This window comes from Lynx rufus, unplaced genomic scaffold (assembly GCF_022079265.1).
Source record: "Lynx rufus isolate CCGP_SWC_20201006 ecotype Redwood Valley unplaced genomic scaffold, mLynRuf1.p SCAF_15, whole genome shotgun sequence".
Lineage (NCBI taxonomy): Eukaryota > Metazoa > Chordata > Mammalia > Carnivora > Felidae > Lynx > Lynx rufus.
In genome coordinates this window covers 33,283,927-33,302,475 of record NW_025814829.1, presented here as the reverse complement: position 1 = coordinate 33,302,475, position 18,549 = coordinate 33,283,927, and the positions used below count along the sequence as shown (strand labels likewise).

The 18,549-nt window shown below is 35.5% G+C and overlaps 1 protein-coding gene across 6 annotated transcripts in view; it reads right to left on the bottom strand.

Annotated features, from left to right (window-relative positions):
- RPS6KC1 (ribosomal protein S6 kinase C1) overlaps window positions 1-18,549 on the bottom strand; it is a 179,752-nt gene that overhangs the window by 128,150 nt on the left and 33,053 nt on the right. For 4 of the 6 annotated variants that reach the window (XM_047076832.1, XM_047076833.1, XM_047076834.1 and 1 more), the window contains 2 exons: window positions 16,698-16,813; window positions 8,226-8,319 (listed from right to left, as the gene is read on the bottom strand). In XM_047076832.1, the coding sequence (XP_046932788.1) occupies window positions 8,226-8,319; window positions 16,698-16,813 (210 nt within the window). Of the gene's footprint in view, window positions 1-581; window positions 649-2,345; window positions 2,394-8,225; window positions 8,320-16,697; window positions 16,814-18,549 lie in introns of those variants that run through there. The other 2 variants (XM_047076836.1, XM_047076835.1) reach the window with 2 other exon arrangements.

The window sequence follows — 18,549 nt, the reverse complement described above, 5'->3', positions numbered from 1 at the left end:
CGTGGAATGCCCATAAAGAACTAATTTTGTTCTCTAAAAGCAAAACACTTCATTAAATCCACAAGCTGAGAAGAGATTCATTGGATCTGGTGGAAATCTTTTCAATCTCTGACATTTCAACTGTACAGACAGCTCTTCAAAATCAGAATCTTTTACAGCAATCTACAAAATTATTTAATCACTGTTCTGAGAAATACATAAATTTCATAAAAGATTTTTTTAATGATTTCAAAACATTTTATATATTCCAATGCACACTTATTTCCTTAAATGGGGGTATTATATAACCTGGTCCATTGATATTAATAAACAAATAGACAAAGTTTAAAAAATAAGTTCTGGTTTATACAGCTAATCATAAAAGAAAGGAAACACTGTTATAGATCTTTTGTCTGCTCTCCAGTGTCTTGTCACTATAACCTTCACATCATCTATCACACTGTACTGTTTCATGTTTTGCCTGATTTTCCTTTCTAACAGGAACAATAATACCAAAGGGCAAAGGGGTAAAATTATGTGTACTCAGTTTCTTGGCTTTTGACCACAAAAATCTAGTGGCATAGTCTTATTTCCTCTCTTACCTTTCCAATCTTATTTTGTTAGCAAAGGAAATCATGATTACATAAAATTGATCAGAAGAGCAAGACCAGCAAAATACCTGGGAAGAATATCAGATAATGAAACAAAGTAATAATTAATAATAATATTCAAATAATTTCCTTTTCAAATTCTACCTAATTCTAAATGAAGAATCTTTCAAAGTGAGCAAAGAAAAACTAGCATGTTAGAAAGAGGAATTTTTCTAGCCCAACTATGAGAGGAACAAAGGGAAGCAAAAAGACTTCTGATTTAACCCTTTTGGAAAACAATTTGACAATGCATATTCAGATGCAGAAAATCTTTATACCTTTGACCCAGAAATTCAACAATTATACCAAAAATAACCAGAGATACGATCAAAGATCTATATTTGAGAATAATCATCACAAAAATTAGTGAAAATTTGGAAATAACAAATTCCTAACAATAAGAGATTATGGTACATCCCTTTGATAAAATATTATACAGCTATTAAAAATTATGTTACAAACGAATATTTAATGCTAAAGTATTCATGATCTATTATGCAAAAATAATAAACTGCAAAGCAGTATATACATATACTATAATTCTAATTTTAAAACAAAAACAGAAAAAAAGGCTAGAGAGGTAGCCTAACAGTAATTTTCTCTGTATGGTGGGATTACAGGTGACTCTTACCACATCGCTTACATGTGTATGACAAGCTCTTAAGGCTCTGTATTTGAAGGCTATCAAAGGAGATACAACAAGGGCTAAAACTGGGAATTTGTTTGTGAACGAATATATGCTATACAAACATAATTTATGCAATATAGGCCCATACGTATCACCCAGCAGCCAGTGCCAAGGAATTCCTAACTTAAGAGAGAAGACAGAAATGATTACAGACAGATTTGTCTGAAGCAGACTAACCCTTGACATTTCTTCCTCGCCTACCTTCTTCCTTTAATTCTCCTCTTAAGATGCACCCTACCGTATCTCAACCATATCATAAGTTGAACCCTATCATATCTCAACCATACACTGCAACCAATCATCTTCTAGGAAATCTCTTCTGCATTTAAGCAATTTCTAAATTCCCTTCTTCTCAATGAAGTATTCCCCAATCACCTCAAGAACGCTCCCCTTTCACTACCACAGTAATGAATTATTTACACACACATACACACACACACACACACACACACACACACATACACACACACACACACACTCAGTACCTAGTTTTTTTCACCTTATATCCTTAATACAGCTACTTATCACAGTGCTTGCTCACCTCCTTGAATTCACAGTCCTGTCATTCAACCTGTTTTATACAAAGCTACATAGAAATATCACGGAAAGTGGAGACTAGCTTCCTAAAACCCAGAAAGAAAGCTAATAAGATAGAGCAGCAAACAAGAGGTTCTCAGTTAAGGTGAGTAGGAAGAACACTGTGGATAAGGCAGGGCAACAACTGACAATTCAGACACTATTTGTCAAAAGTTAAACCAACCTGAAGTCAATCCATGTTTAAAGGGGCCCTCTGGAGCCATCATGAGAGTAAAAGGTACATCCTTCACCAACACCATCAAGACAAAAACCTAAGCCTTTTTGGGAAGGGATGGGAGGGGGAAGAGTCAAAGGTTCTATGAAAGCGTTCTGCCTCCAGGTTCATATCACAGAGATTCAAGTCTCAGGGCTATTAGAGGGCCCCAGGTGACCGGTTAAAAAGCAGCTACAGACATGAGGGGTTTATATAGCATCCCAGTTCACCTACCTACCTTCACCTTCTGTGCTTTGAACTGCTCAGAGTAGGGCAGTCTAGTGAAATCTGTCTAGGACACCACCTCTGAAAGACAGGCACCAGGGGAAAAGGTTGAGTTGCTATAGAATAAATCTTTATACTATAAACTATCAGAAATCTGTATTTGAAGACCATCTGCAAAAAGAGATCGGTTTCCTTTAGAACAACAGGTGGTCTCTCATGGTCAACTATATATAAAATACATGGCCTCATTATTATTAGCTGATAGCTTTCACTGAGCACTGAGGTTCAGTCAACGAAAGGGAATTTCTACTTTTCCTAGTAGCAATGACTCATGCTTCACACACAAAGCAAAATATCTAGCCAACAGAACAAAGGTCACCCTGAGGGAGAAGACATACATATCAATCTCCATTAAGAAACAAGCCCTTATAAATATGATTTTAGGCGAATACCCAAATCTCATAATTAAGATTCTGTACCTGATTATCAACTTATCATTTAGAAATAGCCACTGTTACTAAGAAGTACCATTCCTTTGATATTTCACATTTTTATAATGTCCTGGGGACAAGTCTTTGCTTCACCCTTGAAAATTTATGAAAAAAGATGAGAATATCTACTGCATATTTGGTGAAAAACGGAGTAAGTTCAGAAAGTAACATATCAATCAAAATTACAGCCCTAATACTGTTATCTTCTCATGAACAACAAGGATCTATGAGTTGGCTTTCCTTCCTATCTAATGAACTTCTTACGCTGCTACTCTCCATAATCTCTGCAAATCAATCCTGCTACCAGAGCACAAGCCGCTCACACTGGGAGTTCTATACCAAATATGTATTCTCACTGCCTCCCTCTCCATAAAACTAAATCTCTTCTTTCAAAATATATTTTTTATGATTGCTACTGAATACCCCGAGTGCCCAGACTGTCTTAGGCACATGACTTAACTTCTCTGAAATTCCAATTTTTAATTGTGGAATAAGGGATTTATCTGTGTCATTCTTGATGTTCTTTCTACTCTCAAACACTTCCCATGACATATTATCAATTTTTTTTATTTGCCCCACCCAACCCCTAAAATCCAATATTATCCTCAATAGCCCTAGGGTTTATAAGAGTCAATATTTATAATTTGCATCATTTGTTTTACATGCACACATACAATGACACCTTCTCATTTATGTTTCTTAAGAATAATAATCTGTTCTTTTTTACCTATTTTAAACTCCTTCACCAAAGAAAATTCAACTAACAAGGGAAAATAGATAAACGTTAGGCAGATAAGCACTTAAGAGAAAAAGGAACTTCTAACTGAATAAGCATACTCTATCATAATACAAGAGGGCCTAGAATAATCGCAGTAACAAGATTTAGGGTTCTCATGGTGCCACCTAGTGGATACTTGCGCTAAATCCTGCTTTAAATTTAAAATTACTTTCAATTAGGCTTTCTGTTTTTGTCATCTTACACTACTCCATGGTGCACACACTTCAAGTTCATCTCAAAAATAGATTTAGGCTATTAAGTGGTGAACCAACTTAAGAATATTCCTTTTTAAAATGAACCTGCCTGAAAGCATCAACTTTGAATCAACCAAATGAAATACAAATAATAAAAAGAAAAATATAACAATAAAATGACACTTTGATACAGAAGATTTTTTCTCAAACTTAAATAACTAGACACCTTTCCAATTAGTCTCCCTTAATGCTTTAAAACTAATCAAAATTATCCAAATTAATACAGTTTACCTCTAATCTTCAAGATTTAATGGAAAGAATTCTTATCCCACCATCGAATAAAAATACAAATCTTGAACTGAGAGTGATTTTAGAGATCCCTTACACAGACCAGAAATAGATGCTATTCTCAAAATGTACATCTCATTTACTCTAAAATGGTTCATTCAAGACAGCTTAATAGATTCTTTCTTGTGTCTACAATTGCTACAATTGAACACCCAGGGACCTCTTAATCCACAATTTACAGGCCACACACACACACACACACACACACACACAAAGGTAGATCTGGCTACTCCCAGGAGACATTGAAGAATATTCCACACATGAGATCTTACATATAAGAAACTGACCTCTCAGTTTCTATTTGTGATTACGATCATCTAATTATTTTCTCTGGTTTGCTGCGTACACCTGGAAAATGTCCCTCCCACAACTGCAAAGGAAGTCAAGTCACGTATTAGGAAGAGGAAATGACACAGGTTACCAGATGAGAGTCTACCAACATCAAAGGCTCCAATATCAAGGCCATCATGGCAGTAAAGCAACCTACATCCTTCAAACGGGCCAACAGATGAGAGAAACATGTCAAGAAGCTCAGTTCCCATGCACCATTTTGGCCAGGTTTCTACAAATTTCATGGTAACTTCATAGCTAAGTTTAATCAAATGAAAAGATGCAAGTTTAAAAAGGAAATAAGATGTTAACAATCAAGTAAATCTTCTTTCATCTTTAAATATATATATATAGTTTAATTTCTCTGGACAAAGGATATGAAAAGTAACCAGCATTTCATTTTAAAAACATAAAACAATATAAACTTTTTATCTAAAAACCTACTGAATAATTTTATAATTCTCAATTTCATATTAGATAAAATACACTTACCAGTTAATCACCAAATTATTGGTTTTATGGAACCTTAAAGGGGTTTCCACTATCCCATTACAATCAAATGATAATTTTTTTCAAAGTCATTAATCCAGCTCTTTATGTTTTCCTCAGAAAACTTTCCTTCAAGGTAAATTAAGACCTGTTGATTGCATTTTTATGGTACTAATAAAAATAATGATCACTTAGCCTCTACATCTGTTCTCTGAGAGGTGATATACTTGCCATGTCATTCTAACTCTACTGAAGGACCTTGAAACAGCAGACTATATATTAAGATTTGCCCCTCTGGCTCATTTCACTGGCAAACTAAATCACAAGTGTGAAAAATGAATACACCTTTGAAACACCGTTTAAAATACTACACTCAGAGGAGATGTTATGGAGTGAATCACCTCCTCACATTTTGGCTCTAAATCCAAACCCCGAGCACTTGCCACCACAATCCCTCTACAACCCTCTGTTTCACTGCATACCTGTGGGGCTTGGCTGGCTGCCAGCTTTCCCTGCTCTTTTGCTAGCACAGGCCCTCTCCCTTGGTTGTCTCTGGGGTTTGCAGACCTTTTGGTAGGAAAGTATATCTTCCACTTACCCAGTATGCCAGACAATCTCATGATATTTAAAAGTCATTTCCCCTCTCAAATAACAATGAATTTGCAAGCTGTCTGACACTCCGATCTGTATTTGTCAACAAGGTCTTTCAGCAGGATTAATTAGTCAGGCGTAAAGGCTTTTACAGGGAGGGGGGATTAAAAAAAATCTAAGCTTTAACTGCCTTTCCAGTTCCATGTTTTGCATTCTTCATGGATCACAGTGTGTTTCAGAGATGGTAATACAGCTGGAAAACTAAGCTATGCACTGAAAGGATAAAATGTCAGTATTACTTTTAGGTAGCGTAAGTCTTTTCTGATGTTTTTAACAAAAAGGTAGCCCCTAATTTCTCTCATAAAAGCATATTCCTAAAAGATAAATCCTTTCGTGGGGCACCTGGGTGGCTCAGTAGGTGGAGCGTCGGACTCTTGATTTCAGCTCAGGTCATGATCTCATGGTTTGTAAGGTCAAGCCCTGCATGGGGGTGGGAAGGGATTCTCTCTCCTTCTCTCTCTGTCCCTCTCCCCCACCCCCACTCGCCCATGCTTTCTCTCAAATAAATAAAACTAGGAGAAAAAAAAAAAGATAAATCCTTTCAAGGAAAACCCATCTTTTTGAAACTTCAAAAGGTAAATTCCGAAACAACTGTTTTAGGAAGAATGGCCCATATGGCCCCAGTGTACCAGAGGCAGTCCTAGTTTAAGCTTGTTGTCTTGTACTTATTAAAGTGCCCTCTCTACTTCTCAGAAGTGTCCCACTCTGGACAACAAATTACAAGCTCATCCTATTTTTTTTTACCACATTTTTACCACAGTCACATTTGAACTCTGAACATTCTTCCATATTCTAGAACACCATCCCAAGAAAACTCATTCCTAATAATAATGCTCCTCTCTTCTCTTCCAGACTATAAAAAAGGACAAAAGACCTATGTATCATTCCCATCCATGACGACCTTACACTAGAATAGGTTCCTGAGATATACATCTCCCATCATGGCTGACTCTCACCTAGTAAAAAAGGATTATTATGAATATTAAAAGAATATAACAATTCCCAAATCACGTAACCTTAGATTCCTATAACAAAACACAAGAGGAGAGAAACTAAGAAACATTCTAAAATTTCTAAAAACTGTACTCCTCATTGAACACTCTCCGATGAATCTTTGTAACTCTATTTGTCCACTATTGGATGTCACCAAATCACCACATTTACAGGGAGAAAATACCTTCTCCCTCTTCTCAGGAACAGAGTATCTCTGAGGCAACAGCCAGATCTGGTTATCCCGAATAAGTTACCTTCCAAGAAACTAGCTCTAGAAACAATCACATTGGGATCCCCAGCAGGGAGTAGGTTTTCCAAAGCCTAGCAAGGATCACAGATCAAAACAGGTCACAGGAAAAAGGTATTTGTTTTTTCCGAAAACCATAATGGATTATAAATATGTACAATGTAAATAAATACATGTGAACAAATTACTGTAAGCAATGTTTATCTACAACCTTGGCTGATTTATGATTTAGTATGGAGTCAAAAGTATTGAGGATCTAATGGAAACCGCTGGGCCTAAGGTGCCCATACAAAACACAGAACACTAGGTGTAAATGAACAGACTTTGCTTTTAAGTCAATGGGAGCCACCGTGAAAAACAAGAAGAGCTCACCACTTCTCAATGTGGTAGCACCAAAAGATTCAGCCTACACAACGAATGGGAATTTGCTGTTCCTACCAAATTAAGATGCCAATGTACAGCAAGAAATCTGTATCAGTGTGTCTGTTGATGTATGACATCAGTACATATCCCCACAAAAACATCACTACAATGAGATTACGGCTACCTCCCATATTAGAGTCGTAAAGCATCCTCCTCAGCCATAAACTTATTCATGAAAGCGATCAAGAAATAGCTAGTCTATGATTTTACTTTTATATAAACCAAACCTAAGCCACTTCAAACAAATCTAATTACCTATTTTTAAAGACTCTCCCTCCCTATCCCCAAATCTTTTTTTTTTTTTTTTCATTCCAAAATCTTCCCTGGATGAAAACTAGCTAAGGAAATCTAAAGACCAAAATGTATGTATTTTAAATCTTCATAAAAATTCAAGGATGGCTTAACAAAGGAATAAAACAAGAGATTATGCATTCTTGAATTAAAGTGATTAGAATTTAAAAAACTGCTTTGGTTTAGACTTATGTTATTATAAAACATACTAAAAACACTAGAACTGCCTTAGGTTTACTCTTTCTAGGAACATGACTAAACTTTTAAAGCCAGTTTTGAAATTAATTGTCTAAAAGTCAGATGCTGCTAAATAAACTTTAGCAAGGTATTCTTACACCAGACAATATAAATTCTGAACACTTATTATGCCATATTTCATCAAATCTAATATGCCATTAGATGTAGGATAAATCATTATTTTATATATCACTAAGAAAGAAAAAAGCTGTCAATTAAATGTAAGAAGGTATCATCAACCCAATATCACGCACCAAGTGATACTAGGTGATACTACTAAAACGTGAAGAACAAAAAGCATCTTAGAATTGATAAAATACTCTCCAATTCCTACAGCCATCTATTCTTTTGCAATTCAAATACGATTTATAGTCTTCTGCAGTCAAAACCACTGCAATGAAAAAAAATTAAAATATCCTACCTTCAGTACTACACTCCGGAAAGCTATCAACAAGGGAATCCGAATAAGCTTCCGCAGGTCCAATCAATTCAGAACCATCATTAACTATTCCACCCTAAAAAGAGAAGAATAATTGTGTACCATTGTCAGTAAGGGTTTTATTTTTAAATGAGTAATAAATTAACAATAGTTATCTCAACTGAGTACGTATAAGGATTACAGAAACCATTCATCTGTTAAACCAGATTACATTTGCTTTTAAAAAATCAATAGAAATATCAATATTGATTCATCAACTGTAAAAAATGTACCACACCAATGCAAGATGTTAATAATAGGGGAATCTCTGTGAAAGGGAAAGGGGTATACAGAAAAGCACTATATTTTCCTCACAATTTTTCTGTAAATTAAACAGAAACAATCTATTATTAAAATCTAGCATTAACCAATGCGAATTCAAAAGGAATATTATCATGTTTATATCATGTGCCTTTTTATAAAAGCATATGTATAAAAACCTATCTAAAGTACTCATTTAAGGGGCGCCTGGGTGGCGCAGTCTTGGTTAAGCGTCCGACTTCAGCCAGGTCACAATCTCGCGGTCCGGGAGTTCGAGCCCCGCGTCAGGCTCTGGGCTGATGGCTCAGAGCCTGGAGCCTGTTTCCGATTCTGTGTCTCCCTCTCTCTCTGCCCCTCCCCCATTCATGCTCTGTCTCTCTCTGTCCCAAAAATAAATAAACGTTGAAAAAAAAAATTAAAAAAATAAAAAAATAAAAAAATAAAGTACTCATTTAAAAAATGCAGAAAACACACACAGACACACACACACCAGCTACAGACTATTACTCAACATCCTTAGTGTCTGGTCATTCTATTTAGTGATAAATGATGGGACTCTATTAGAAGTCATTTAATTTTATCAAATTAAAAACTAACATATATCACATAGCACCTCAGTGATTCCAGAAGCACCCTAAATTTGAAACCTATTTAGACATAATATAAAACTAAACAAACCTAAGATATTTGTATTAAAGCAACACATTTTTTAAACATTTATTTATTATTTTTGAGAGACAGAGAGAGAGCATGAATGGGGGAGGCGCAGAGAAAGAGAGAGACACAGAATCTGAAGCAAGCTCTAGGCTCTGAGCTGTCAGCACAGAGCCTGACACGGGGCTCGAACCCACGAACCATGAGATCATGACTTGAGCCAAAGTCGGACACTTAATTGACTAAGCCACCCAGGTGCCCCAAAGCAACACATTTTTAATAACTATAAAATAACTATATTTTAATAAAATATAAAAACTATTTTGATTCCTTATGTGACCATTATTTTAATTCTGTATCTAGGTTTGCAAATTCAACCTTCAAAAAACTGTTTTCTCTCACTCCGTGTGCAACTAGAAAATGCTATTTATCAAGAAAGTGGTGCTGGTATGTTTTGTGCTGTGGTTTTACGACTGTTTCAATCATGAGTATAAGGACTTAAAATCCTTAAATAATTATAACTAAAATAATAGCTCTTTTGCTCCGTAACATCTTTCATTCTACCTTCCACCCACAGTTCTATGTCCCCAAACACTACTACCAGGATAGTAAAACCCACGAAAAATACAAGACCTCTTTTTCCTCTCTCCTTCAGCACTATACTATCTATACTAACTAACTATCTTTAGTTATAATCAAAAGTCTCCCTACCAGCTTATCTTTAAGAAAGAGAAATTTGAAATGGTTCCTCTAAAATTACCAAATTTTACTTCCCAGAGTGTTAAATGAACTGAAACTTTAAAAACAATTATTCCCTTTAGAAGCAAGAATTTATACACTTTATTCTATTTGTGAATTAACATATTCAAATCACAGTTTGTATCTGAATTTTTCTCCAAAAAAGAAGAGTCTCTATTTTAGACTAAGCCATAAACCAAATCTTAAGCAAATCTGCAAATATTCTGAGAATTTTACCAGACAAAGCTGATTTTATTTATAATCTCAGTTTACAGAAAGTGCCTTTCAACCATTAACTACCTCTTCTACTATCAGAGATGTGGACTTTGTTACCTATCTATAAAATGGAATTATTATTTATAACTTAATATGTTGTCAGGACTAAAAGACTTTATACATGTAAAGTGTTTAGAACAACATAAGCACTCATTTTTTATTTGTTAATATTAGCTGATATAGATCTGTTCACAAGATAAAATAAAAACACAATACTAAAGAATACAAAAAGCTATTTTAGCTCACCATCTTAGAGAAATTTTATTTACTTCATTTAATAAACAACAAATACAGAATAAATCTTTAATTAAACAAAATAATAAAAAACTTTCCATAGCAACTCAAGGTAAGTAGTGGAGAAATACGCCACAATTGTATTTTAATCTCTACATTAAATCTCTAGATTAATTGCTATTTTAATCTCTCGATCAAAAACATTAACCACTAGGCGTTCTTTACTATGCAGTAGAAAGAAATTTATTACACAGCATCTCAAAGTTTTTTGTTAATGAAATGTCAACCTAGGGGTGAAGGAGTCCAGGTATAATAGAATAAGTAGATCAGCAAATGCTCTCCCCAAAAGACAATGATATAACTGGAGAAAAATGTCAAAACGACCATTTGAGTGCTCTGGAAATTGACCAAAAACATATAACGAATGAAGAAGTGGTTACCCATAAAAAACCACAAAATCACAGGTAAGAACTGTGGGAGCCTGTGGTATTCTTGCTCCCACCTTCTGTCCCAGCTGGGTTCCCATGATAATTATACAAGGGCAAGACAAGCCTTGAAATTCAACAGATTCACTTGCAGAGGAGGCAAGCATGATTTGGACTGAAGCACAGAAGTCGTCCACCCCAAGCAGTATTATCAGTAATAGTAGCGATCCCAGCACCAATGCACAGTGGCTCAGCAAGCATGAGGTTCCAGCAAGCAAAGGACCAGCGTATTAGCCAGACATTTCACAGGAAGCTACAGAAAGTACACAACCATACGGGTTCTTAACAAGCTCTCTACTCACCCATACAGGAGAGACTAGAGAAGAATCAAGCTATCTACAAATCCCCAACAAACCACAATGGTGCGCACACACACAGAGGAAATGCAAGAGATCTCAAAGATAAACAAAATCCAGGGCAAACTTAAAAACTGCCTGAACTCTGAAAATATATCAAGAAACATCAGCATATGGAAGAAGCATATACTGGAACAAAGTGTTTAAATACAAAGACCAATCACTGGCTGACCACTAAGCTATGCTGTTATAGGACTAACCCCTAGTTAGCAAGGTTTAAAAATACAATAAAAATTTAAAATTGAGAAGAGATATCAGCAGTTACACACTGCCAATTAAATTTTTTTTAATGTTTATTTCCTTTTGAGAGAGAAAGAGACAGAGGCATGAGTGGGAAAGAGGCAGAGAGAGAGAGGGAGACACAGAATCGGAAGCAGGCTCCAGGATCTGAGCTGTCAGCACAGAGACTGACACAGGGCTCGAACTCACCGGGAAATCATGACCTGAGCCGAAGTCGGACGTTTAACCGACTCTCTCTCTCTCTCTCTCTCTCTCTCAAAAATAAATAAACATTAAAAAAAGAAAAAGGAAAAAGAAAGAAACTTCAACAATTAACTGGAGGTTTCAATATCTTACTCTTAATAATTGACAGAACTAGACAGAAAACTAGCAAAGATACAGAAGACTTAAAGATCACTAACAACTAACTTGAACTAACTAAAATGTACATAAAATTCCACCTGACAACAGAATATACACTCCTTCCAAGCACACATGCAACATTCTCCAGGATAGTTCATATGCTAAGAAATAAATCAGGTCTCAATATATTTAAAAGAACTGAAATCATACATGCATTCTGACCACGACCACAAGAAAACAAAATTAGAATTCAACAATAAGAGAAACTTTAAAAATTAACAAATACTTGGAAATTAAAGAACACTTTTCTAAATAACCAAAGAGTCTACAGAAAAAAATCACGAAAGCAGAAAATGCATTAAACTGAATAAAAATAAAAACAAAGTGTAAAAGGCTATGGGATGAGGCGCAAGTAGTGCTAAAAGAAAAATTTATAGTTGTAAACACCCATGTTAGATAAGAATAACCATCTCAAATCAGTAATCTAAACTTCCACTTTAAGGAACTAAAGAATTAGATAAAGAACAAAGTAAATCCAAAGCAAGCAAAAGGAAAGAAATAAAGTTTAGAGCAGAAATCAAAATAAAATAGAGAAAATAGAGAGAAAGTAATGAAACCAAGTTGGTCTTTTGAAAAAAATCAACAAAAATATCAAACTTTTAGGTAGACTGACCAAGAAAAAAATACACCAGATACAAATTGCCAAAATCATGAATGAAAGAGGGACATCACTAACATACCCATAGAAATCAAAGGCATTCTGGGGGAATACTATGAACAATTTATGCCAACAAATTACACAATTTAGATGAAAAATTCCTGGGAAGGGACAAGTTACCAAAGTTGATTCAAGTAGAAGGAGAATACCATGATAGACCTATAACAAGTAAATAAACTGAATTAAAATTTGAAATCCTCCCAGATCAATTCCAATACTATGTATATACCTAAGAGAAATGAAAAGGTATGTCCACACAAAAAACTTATATGCCAAAAGTCATTAACAACATCATTCATAATAACCAAAAGGGAGAGACAACCCAAATGTGCATCAATAGATGAATGGAAAAACAAAATGTAGTATATCCACTAGCCATACAAAGGAATACTATATAGGCACCAAAAAGGAATGGAGTATTGATACATGCTACAACATGGATTAAACCTGTAAACCACTCACGACAGCATAAAATGCTTAGAGTAATTTTAACCAAAGAAGGGCCAGACTTATACACTGAAAACTGTAAAACACTGCTGAGACTAATTAAAGAACGCCTAAATAAATGGAGTCATTTCATGTTCATGGGTTCGAAGACAATGTTGTTAAAATAATAATTTTCCCCAAACTATAGACTTAATACAATTCCAACCAAAATTCCATCAGAATTTCTTGTTGTTATGGACAAGCTGATGCTAAAATTTTTATGGAAATTCAAAGGATTCGAAATCACTGTAACAATTCTGAAAAAGTATGAATAAAGTGAGACAACTTACACTATCCAATTTCAAAACTTGTTATAAAACTACAATAATCAAGACAATACAGTACTGTAATAAAAAAAGGCACACAGATCAATAGAAGACGTCAAAAGTCAAGAAATAAACTTGAATAAACTTGAAGAAATAAACTTGAGCTTGAAAACAAGCTCATCATCATTAGCCATTAGGAAATGGAAATAACACTACAGTGAAATACCACGATATACATACTAGAAAAACTATAAATTTAAAAATCATACAATACTAAGTGTTGGTGAAATTGAGTAAGAACCAGAGCCTTCATACATTGCTGGGGAATCTAAAACAGTATGGTCACTCTGGAGAACAGTCTGGCAGTTTCTTAAAAACATAAAATTACCATAAGACCCAGCAATTCCACTCTTCAGAATCTACCCAAGAGACATGAAAACATATATCTACACACAGATTTGTTGGCAGCAATACTAGACAAAGGCCCAAAAAACTGAAAACAAACCAAATGTCTGTCAATTTGCCAATGGATAAACAAAACGTAGTATGATCTATATAACAGAATACTTTCCAGCGACATAAAGGAACAGAAGACTGATAGGTGATAGAATGTGGATAAAACTCAAAACATTATGTGAAAACATTAAGTGAAAGAAACCAGAATAAAAGACCACATACTGTGTGATTCTGTGTGATTGAAATGTCCTGAAAAGGTAAATCTATAGTCAGAAAACAGGTAAGTAGTTACCTAGGGACGGGGCTGGAAAAGGAGACTGCCAGTAAAGGGGCACAGAGAAACTTGCTTAGGTGGCAGAAATGTGACAGTTGCACAACTCTATAAATTTACTGAAAATCACTGAATGGTACACTTACAATTGGTAAATTTTAAAGTATGTCAATAAAACTGTAAATGCATATATACATACAAACATACATACATATACATAAACAGCAAAGAATACACATGGAAAGGTATAGATGAAAAACATTTGGCAATAAACTGGTAATTTTTTAAGATGAGTAATGAGTAACAGAGGCTCATTCTAGCACTTTGTAGCACTCCTTCTACTCCTGTGTATGTTAAAAAAAAAAAATCAAATCATTTGACTATGTGGTCATTTGCAATGTGGTAAATACCATCAATGTTTCCACAAACAAACACACAAACAAACAAAAAACCTACACGTTATTGTAGCACACCCTGTGACCTGACTACCCAAAAACTCCCGTTCATACCTTCATCCACAATCAGAACTAGAAAGCCAAAAGAGTCACACACCCAGACTTTTCTGAAGCTACGGACAGTCCTGTAACCCAGTTCTGGCCTACTGGATGTAAGAAGGACTACCTCTAGGCAGAATGTCTAGGAAAGCTTTTAAAAATTGGCATGCATTCATTTATTGGCCCTTTTCCTTTCACGCCCCAAACAAGGAAGCTAAAGCTAAGGCTCTGGAGGACATTATTGAGCTCTGTGCCAGCGACATCCTATCTTCCTCACTCAACTTCCCGTTGTAAGAGACAAAGACACCCCTTTCTTGTTTCAGTTAATACGGTTAAGCTTTTTTCGTTGTTTATTTAGAGACTGACTACTACTGCTGTGATAATACCCAATCAGTATCCCTCTCTTGCCCAGCAGACTACCTAAAGTATTTCTAACACATTTTCTAAAACTAGCTTGATTTCCCTTGAAGTGCCCAATGTATTCTTTTCTCTTCTTCTGTCTCTCACTGCACAAAGCCTAAAAAGTAAGTATCATCCAGCAGCAGTTATAATCAGGAATTGCCAGTCCCAAAGGAAACAGAATGAACAGGTAACTTTTATTTAAATTCTTCAAGGTCTAAGATCTGACTCCTATTTTCCTAGACTGATTTTTTTTAGCCCTTGGCATGTGATAATTTGCATGACTGCTTTTCACAACTTCTATGAAGTCATATCCTTCTTGCTTAATAAAGCTGCCTTTTTCTATAAGCATAGACTCCTTGCCACATAGATATGGTTGTAACCAAGAACAACAAAGGGCAAATACTGTACCAATTTGATTTGGCCTTCTAGCCTAAAGATCTGCAGTATACCATAAACAAAGCCACATTCCTCATCTTGGCCTAGTTCACACAGTAATGAAAAATTAAGCAACGAAGTCAATCACTAGAAATCTTGTTACTATAAACTTTCCTATTACTATTTTTATTACTGTAAAGTCATAAGTCTGTAATATTTTGCAAAACATCAACTCTCTTCAGTAAATTAAAATATTTTCATATTTTATTTTCATAAAATATTTTTCATAAAAAATATTTTCCTTTGGTAGATCCACTGCCATCAGGAAATTTAAAACTCCCACTACTCATATACCTCACTGGCTGTATGTTCTAACAAACTGCATTTATGCAAATAAATTACATTTACACACAGAAGGAAAAAAACAAGTATGGCACAATCACCTAGCTTTTTTCTAGAAGTCTAAAGGCAATAGGAAAACTGTGGTCATTAAAGACATTGATACCAACTGACGACTTGCACAGGTTCAATGCAGAATAAATCAGAAAACTGTAAAATTATATAAAATTATAAAGAACTCATGGGGCACCTGGGTGGCTCAGTCAGTTGAGGGTCAGACTTTGGCTCAGGTCATGACCTCACAGTTTGTGGGTTCAAGCCCTGCATCAGGCTCTGTGCTGTTAGCCTGGAACCTGAAGCCTGCTTCTGACTCTGTCTCCCTCTCTCTGTGCACCTCCCCCGCTTTCTCTCTCTCTCTCTCTCTCTCTCTCTCAAAAATAAATAAACATTAAAAAATTTTTTAATTAAAATGATAAAGAACTCAGAATGAAAACCTTACATGTCAAGAAACTGAAAATACTCATATCCAATGATTCTGGTACTATAATTTATACTAACCTACTTCTCTAAAATTGTATAGTGACCATTTTTGGTCTATCTCTAATACAAAGTAGTACAATTATAACAAATTGCGTATCAACTTACAGTGGTTTCTATCCCAAAGAGTCTACCACTGAAAGACACCTCGAAAAGTGAAGGCAGCAACTGAAATTTCATGATACTTAAATTTTTTTAATGTATTTCAATTATGATAGAGTGAATGAGATAATCTCTAAGCCCTCTGCACCAATTTTTTAAAACCTATGAATCAAAAATCTTATCCATTTCTACACTAAAATCAGAAGATATGCCAAAGACATTGTTGTTTAGCTACTAACTTCTACTTATTTCAGTGAGTAATGAAATCCAATAGTAAGTGACGTTTTGTAAAAAAAAAAAACAAACTTGAATCCTGCCTTACGACAAATTAGAAAACAGAAATATTTAATAAAGTACAAAATATTTCAGGAAGACTGTCAAACCTTGAAAAAATCTTCAAGCTGTTTACTGTTATAAAGAGCGGGGATATTGGCAGAGAACTGTAGCAAATCTTCTGCACACTGTCTTCTCTCTTCGATGACAGTTTCATCAAATCGTCCTAGAATGAAATAAGAATCAAGACTTAAGGAAGGAAGGATCAAACGTCAGTTAGTGAAAGTTTACGTTCACAGATCAGAAAGAAGTGACAGGCCTATCACTGCCTTACTACACAGTCTTCTAAAGTCAAGTCTGCACAATTGGAGTCAGAGGTACTCTCAATAAGAAAGAAAATAATGTTTCTCATAAAACAAAAGGCAGAAGTGTCAACTGATAAATCAGTGGTGCAGCCATAGTCAAAGGCCTGTCAATGTAAGAAACTTAACGTTTAAGAAGCTGGTGATTTGAAACTCAAGTTGAAAAGAGAGTTATAAAGAAATGAAATGGTTTTCCACAGTAATTTCATACTGTAATTACTCATATAATTTTCCCTTTTCCCACTCTTTTTGATTTATAAAGGAGCCGAAGAGAGGAAATTATGAGAACATCTGTATATCAGTGGGGTCAAAACCCTCAGCTTGAAGCAAAAAGCTTTTAAGCCAAACTCCATGTGCGCGTGACAGCAGGCTTATGGAAAGAAAGACAGTACTCACAGCACCAGTGAGCTCTGATTTACAAGGTGATCGAGAGGTGGTTTTCATAGAATTTTTTTCAATGCTATATGCAATTTGAATGCTGATAAGACATTTTAAAATATGATTATTCTGTACTACTCTTAGATCAGATTACCAGTTGACATTTGTCATAGCTCACGTATCATACTGATTGCAATTCAGGCTTAAAAAATACAAAATAAAAAGAGGAGCACCATCACATTTTAAGTGGCTCTGCAAAACGTTAACAGAAAACTGAGGCACAAAGAGATTCCTCATTATGTAAACCAAGACAAGAATTTGACACTGAACCGCTAAATACCCTCAGCTCAATGCGTCTCATGCTTATGGGGAAGTGTCTACTTCATGAAAACTAACAGAAATGGTTTTAGAGTTAGACCTGGGTGTAAATTCCAGCTCTCTCACTCACTAGCTATAAAATCTTAGATAATTTCTTCATTTGTAAAATGGAGAAAACAAACAATGTACTTAAGACTTCCAGTCCCACGACAGGCACATAACTAGCACTTAAGAAATTAATCACGATGCCTCTGAATGTTGAAGTATCATCACAATATCTAGCATACAGAGCCTGCTAATTAACTCATACTTGACTATGTCAGTGAGAAAGAACGGTCTTTTAACAGTAGAACATTCTTTCCTAGAAGACAGTCATTTTTCATTAATAAAAAAATCTTAACAGTGATCCATAAATAAACTGCTTGCCTTAATGGATGAGTTCCAAAGACAGCAATCCTACAAAATTCCACGCATGTGTCCACAGCTACATCTTCCTAGGGAATGAGTCCCTAACTTTTATCAGCATCATCAAAGAGCCCAGAGCCCAGTAAAGGTTAACCGGCAAGCGGCAGTCAATTAGAGGATCTCTAACATTCAAAACGCTGCTTTATTTATACTATACAACAGGCTGCCAGTTGCCAGCCCAGTATCTGTTCATACCTTCTTCCTTAGTAAAATAATCCCCAATTTCTAACAGCGGACATGGCAACTCCCACCCCCTCAAGAAACCACTAAACTGGGGCGCCTGGGTGGCGCAGTCGGTTAAGTGTCCGACTTCAGCCAGGTCACGATCTCGCGGTCCGTGAGTTCGAGCCCCGCGTCAGGCTCTGGGCTGATGGCTCGGAGCCTGGAGCCTGTTTCCGATTCTGTGTCTCCCTCTCTCTCTGCCCCTCCCCCGTTCATG